Raw genomic sequence first — 6,000 nt, forward strand, 5'->3', positions numbered from 1 at the left:
CGTTCCCAGACTGAGCTCCTCTTCCCCCTCTACTCCCTCTGCCATCCCCCCTTTACCTCTCCGCAGCTAAAGCCTCATTTTCCCCTTTTCCCTCTGCTCCTCCACCTCTCCCTTCCCATCCCCACAGCACTGTACTCGTCCGCTCAACTGTATATATTTTCGTTACCCTATTTATTTTGTTAATGAATTGTACATCGCCTCGATTCTATTTAGTTGCCATTGTTTTTACGAGATGTTCTTCCCCTTGACGCTGTTTATTGCCATTGTTCTCGTCTGTCCGTCTCCCCCGATTAGACCGTAAGCCCGTCAAACGGCAGGGACCGTCTCTATCTGTTGCCGACTTGTTCATCCCAAGCGCTTAGTACAGTGCTCTGCACATAGTAAGCGCTCAATAAATACTACTGAATGAATGAATGCTGCTTCTCTACAGATTTGCCAGTTATTAATAACTGGTATTCTTTTAAATGGTCTTTGTTAAGTGCTTAATGTGTGCCAGGCACTGTACTAATCACTAAACAATATTAGTTAAAGAAACTACAAAGGAGGTATTTTATACTTGGATATCCTGAGCACTGACAGTGTTGGATTAAAAGGCAGTTTAAACCAAATAGTAGTAGAGTCCATTTTGTGCAAAGCACTGGAAAAAGATACAGATCAGATGGGGTTCCTGCTCCCCAAGGGGTTCATAATTTAACAAAGAGTGTTTAGGAGAGTTGGTGACAGACACATAAGGGAAGATGAAACAAAAATATCAAAGGAAACAGCAAAACCCCACGGAGATTAAAATAAATATTAGGGCATTCCAGTTGGCATACTATCATACAAATGAGAAAGCATTTAAGAAAGTCCCAAAACACCAAAATTTCTGCCTAATACTTTCGCAAGAGTTCACTAAGATTGATTAAAGCCTCCCGGGGCCAAATATTTGAGAAATTGGTGGGGGGGGGGGGGGGTGGGGTGTCACTTGACAATCTGAAAGTGACTGCAACTCATGAAGTCAAAGTTCAGGCATCACTGTCCATGTCCCTTGAACTTGGCAGAAGCTTTGGATATGAAATATACCCTGTTCGCCTATAACACGAGGCTGCGTTTCTGGAGAAAGCCTCGCGTTAAGGAAACCTCATATTTCGAGACACCACACTGCGGTGTATCCACACAGGCTCTGGCTGACCAGTGAGAGCTCCCTCATCCACTAACACCGTACTAAAGAAGGGAGAAAATGCGCTACGGAGAATGGAGTACCGTAGCTTTCCTTCCTAGTATAGTAACGATGGTATATTGTTGCTTACTCTGTCTTTCATTCTGCTGTGTCCAGATGGATAGATAACTATATTTCAGGGCCCATCCTCACCTCATAGAATGGGAGCCCCTTAAGGGAGAAGGATCGGGTTTTCTGAACCCACCCCTGCGCTTAGCACAGTGCTTAGTAAAATCGCTGTGGGCAGGAAACGAGCCTATCAACTCTACTGCTCTTCCCCACTTCAAAGCCTTATTGAAGGCACATCGCCTCCAAGAAGCCTTCCCTGATTAAGCCTTCCTCTCCTTGCCTCCCACTCCCTTCTGCACCGCTCTAACTTGCTTCTTCGTTCATCCTCCCATCCCCACAGTACCTAGGTATATATCTGTAATTTATTTCTTTATCTATACTAATGACTGTCTCCCCCTCTAGTCAGTGAGCTCCTTGTGGGCAGGAATGTATTGGTTTGTTACATAGTACTCTCCCAAGAGCTTAGTACAGTGTTTTGCACACTGTAAGCCCTCAATCCAATCGAATGAATATTGCATTGAAATTTCCCAAGAGCTTAGTACAGTGCTCTGCACACTGCAAGCCCTCAATACAATCAAATGAATATTGCATTGAACTCTCCCAAGGGCTTAGAACAGTGCTCTGCACACCCTGTCTCACCCGTGACCCCTGGCCCACGTCCTCTCTCTGGCCTGGAACAACCTCTCTCCTCAAATTCAACAATTACTCTCCACCTCCTCAAGGCCTTACTGAAGGTGCACCTCCTCCCGGAAGCCTTCCCAGACTAAGCCCTACTTTTTCCTCATCCCCACTCTCTTCTGCATTGCCCCAATTTCTCCCTTTGCTCTTCCCCCCTCCCTATGGCACTTATGTCTCTTGTCATTTTATTTATTTTTACTGACTCTGCATTGGTGTCCCTCCACCCCACCAGATTGCGAGCTTGTTGTGGGCAGGGATCGTCCGTCTACTGAAAAGCAGTGTAGCTTAGTGGAAAAAGTACGGGCTCGGGAGTCAGGTCATGGGTTCTAATTTCGACTAGGCCAAGAGACAAAACACTTCTTTAAGCCTCAATCGCCTCACCTGTAATACGGGGATTAAGACTGTGCACCCCACATGGGTCAGCCTGACTACCCCAGAGCTTAGAACAGTTCTTGGCACACAGCAAACATTTAACAAAGACCATCGTTATTCTCATTATTGCTCTACTGTACTTTCCCAAGCGCTGCTTAGAGAAGCAGCATGGCTCAGGGGAAAGAGCATGGGCTGGGGAGTCAGAAGTCATGACTTCTAATCCCCACTCCATCGAGAGACAAGACACTTCTGTGAGCCTCAACTGCCTCACCTGTAAAATGGGGATTAAAGGCTGTGAACCCCACGTGGGACAACCTAATGCCCTTGCATCTGCCCCAGGGCTTAGAACAGTGCTTGGCACATAGTGAGCGCTTAACCAACGCCATTATTATTATTCTAACCCCCACTCGGCCAAGAGGCACTTCTCTGGGCCTCACCTGTAAAATGGGGATTAAAGGCTGTGAGCCCCACGTGGGACAACTTGATGACCTCGCACCTGACCCAGGGCTTAGAACAGCGCTTGGCACATAGTAAGCACTTAACAAATGCCATTATTATTATTCTAACCCCCACTCGACCAAGAGACACTCTCTGTGCCTCAACTGCCTCACCTGTAAAATGGGGATTAAGGGCTGTGAGCCCCACGTGGGACAACCTGATGCCCTCGCACCTGCCCCCGGGCTTAGAACAGCGCTTGGCACATAGTAAGCCCTTAACCAATGCCATCATTATTATTATTCTAACCCCCACTCGGCCAAGAAGCACTTTTCTGGGCCTCACCTGTAAATGGGGATTAAAGACTGTGAGCCCCACGTGGGTCAATCTGATGACCTCGTATCCGCCCCAGGGCTTGGAACAGCGCTTGGCACATAGTAAGCGCTTAACCAATGCCATTATTATTATTCTAACCCCCACTCGGCCAAGAGACACTTCTCTGGGCCTCACCTCGGCCTGATGACCTCGTACCTTCCCCCCCCCCCCCCAGCGTTTACAACAGTGCTTGGCGCTCAAGAACCAAGAACTGTTGGGATTCCTGCGCTTTCCCCTTGGAGAAAGGGGCGGGGAGGGAGAGCAGACCGTGAAGGAGGCCGGTCCGCAGGGTCCCGGAGGTCTCCAACAGGTCGTGCAGACGGGCCAGCCGGTCCTCCCCGCCCAGGGCTCGGTCGCGCACGATGGCCGTCCAGCTGTCCTCGGGGACGACCCTCAGGGCCCGGGGGTGGGCGTCGGGGGCCCGGGCAGCGTGGTGGGGGGCCTCCACGGGGAAGACGGGCTCCCCGAGCAGGTTCAGGGCGGCCCGCCATTCGGCCGCCAGGTTGTTCTTCAGCTGGATGCCGGCTGGGCCCAGGCCGGGGTGAGGGGCCCTCAGCAGCGACGCCCCGCTGCCCCGCGGGCCCGCCAGGAACCGCCGCCTCAGGCAGACGTCCAGCAGCGCCTCGCTCGCCTGCGCGGCCGCCGTCGACGCCGAGGGAGGCCGGGCAGGCCGCAGCGACGGGGAAGGCCGGCGGACCAGGCGGGCCGCCGCCGCCGCCATCTTGCCGCCGTCGCCTCAGCGCAACGGCCACGGGCCCGCCGGCCGCGGCGCGCATGCGCGGCGGCTCGCGGGACAGAGGCGCACGCGACACCCCCCCCCCCGTCAATCACCCCCTCCGTCCCATTTCTCGAGCGCCGTGCCGAGCGGCGGCGTGCCCCTTACGTCGCCTCTCGAGCGCCCCCTCGCGCCGCTCTTCTCTTTGCGGCCGCTCCTCCCCCCCCGCCGGGCTGTTCCCCTCCCCTCCCCGCTCACATTGGCTAACGCTTCCTGTTTTGCACATAAAGCCAGACCCAAATGTCAGATTTTTTTTTTTTTTTTTTAAATACTGTTGGTATTTGCTAAGCGTTTACTCTGGGGCAAGCGCTGTTTTCGGCTCTGCCACTTGGCAGCTGTGTGACCGTGGGCACGTCACAACTTCTCTGTACTTCACTTACCTCATCTGTAAAACTGAGTCTCATGTGGGAGAACCTGATGACCCTGTATCTACCCCAGCGTTTACAACAGTGCACTGCACATAGTTAGCACTTAAATACCCACATTATTATTATTACAAGGTGCTCAGGTTGCCCCGGGGGGGGGGGCTGTCTTCATCCCCATTTTTCAGAGGAGATAACTGAGAAGCAAAGTGACTTGCCCAAGGTCACACAAGTGGCAGAGCCGGGATTAGAAGCTTCCCTAATTGACACCACTGCAAATGCATTAAAACACATGGAACCCATTTTAATTGTACACAGGTCCACTTCACTTTCTACTGTTTCCTCTTTACAGGGCATTCTGTCCTGTCCCAAGTAAATGGGGTAGACCATTTAACAGTCAACTTGTTAAATATTAGAGGCACAATCAAATCAATCCAGATGGTGCTAGCTCCAGCAGCCATCTTGCTAGGTTATTACAATCCAGTATTTCAATAACTGAGAACATTCTAGATGGATTTCAAGGGAGGCACAGTAATACTTCAATAAGTAGAAGTGGAAAAGAATGCTACGATGCTCTTTAGTCTCTGCCCATTTTATGATGGTAGGCATCCTGCCAGCCTCCATTTAAGAAGTTTAAACAGCTCAGATGTGGTTGCCACTTGAGTCCAAAGTACAGGAACTTATTCTGCCAACGTCATAGACTCATGCTCTGAGAAGCATGAAGCCCCAATTCAGTCCCAATGAGGTTTGGATCAAGGCCCGAAGGGAGCAGTGTTTACAAAGAAGTGGTAAAAGTTGAGAGGAAGACGACAAAAACCTTTACCAGACTCCTTAAGAAAGATCCTTGAACCCAACAGTGTTTAAAACAGCCCATTTTAAAACAAAGCTCTACTCAGTTTAACATAACAAATCTGCATAACAAAATGCAGATGCAGAACTTACTTTGGCTTGCCAGCTCACTAATGTGATTAGACTGTAAGCCAGTCAAAGGGCAGGGACTGTCTCTGTTGCCGACTTGTTCATTCCAAGCGCTTAGTACAGTGCTCTGCACATAGTAAGCACTCCATAAATACTATTGAATGAATAATGTCCAATTCCTTGATCTCAACTGGGCTTCAGCTACACTCACATGGTTCCCATATTAGTTGGGCTGGGGCCAAGAACAGGATTTAAAACAAACACACACTGCATTTTTTCTGTAAATGACTTACCTAAGCCTACAGCAGAGGAAGATGTTTTTACTTAATAAACCATGGATGTAGCAAGCCTTCCATTTTATTGCAAAGTGTCTATTAAACTGAACTTGGAGAACTGATGTGGGAATTGGATAAAGCAGAAAAAGAGTTAATCCGAAAGACCGGTTTCTAAACAGGGCTGGTTGGGAAGCTGCTGAAGTAATCACTATCAGAAGGAATGAGCCGGGTTAAAGTTCACCTCATAAAAACAGAGAAATTTATTGCAGAGTGAAAGGAGAAGGAAAGCAAACTGACTCCACTTGATTGGGTCCATCCTCTAATCACACAAGAAACAATGAAAAAACACGTTCTTTTTCCTTTGTGGGGAAGGGGTCTACAGTTAAAACCATTCAGGAACAAGCACTCTAATACTCATATTCCTTAGGCGGGGCAAAGTGATGATTTTTATTTCACCCCCCCTGAATAGCTAGGTCTGGGTTACTGAGCTGCCAGTACCGGTATTAGGCAAGCGAAGCAGAAATACCAAACAAGCCTAATAGA

The 6,000-nt window shown here is 49.6% G+C and overlaps 1 protein-coding gene across 1 annotated transcript in view; it reads right to left on the reverse strand.

Annotated features, from left to right (window-relative positions):
- Nucleotides 1–3,848, reverse strand: part of POLG2 (DNA polymerase gamma 2, accessory subunit) — a 15,180-nt gene extending 11,332 nt beyond the window's left edge. The window contains exon 1 of the mRNA XM_029080159.1: nt 3,395–3,848. Coding sequence (XP_028935992.1) covers nt 3,395–3,848 — 454 coding nt within the window. The remainder of the gene's footprint in view (nt 1–3,394) is intronic.
- Nucleotides 3,849–6,000: the final 2,152 nt, after the last annotated feature.

This window comes from Ornithorhynchus anatinus, chromosome 15 (assembly GCF_004115215.2).
Source record: "Ornithorhynchus anatinus isolate Pmale09 chromosome 15, mOrnAna1.pri.v4, whole genome shotgun sequence".
Taxonomy (NCBI): Eukaryota; Metazoa; Chordata; class Mammalia; order Monotremata; family Ornithorhynchidae; genus Ornithorhynchus; species Ornithorhynchus anatinus.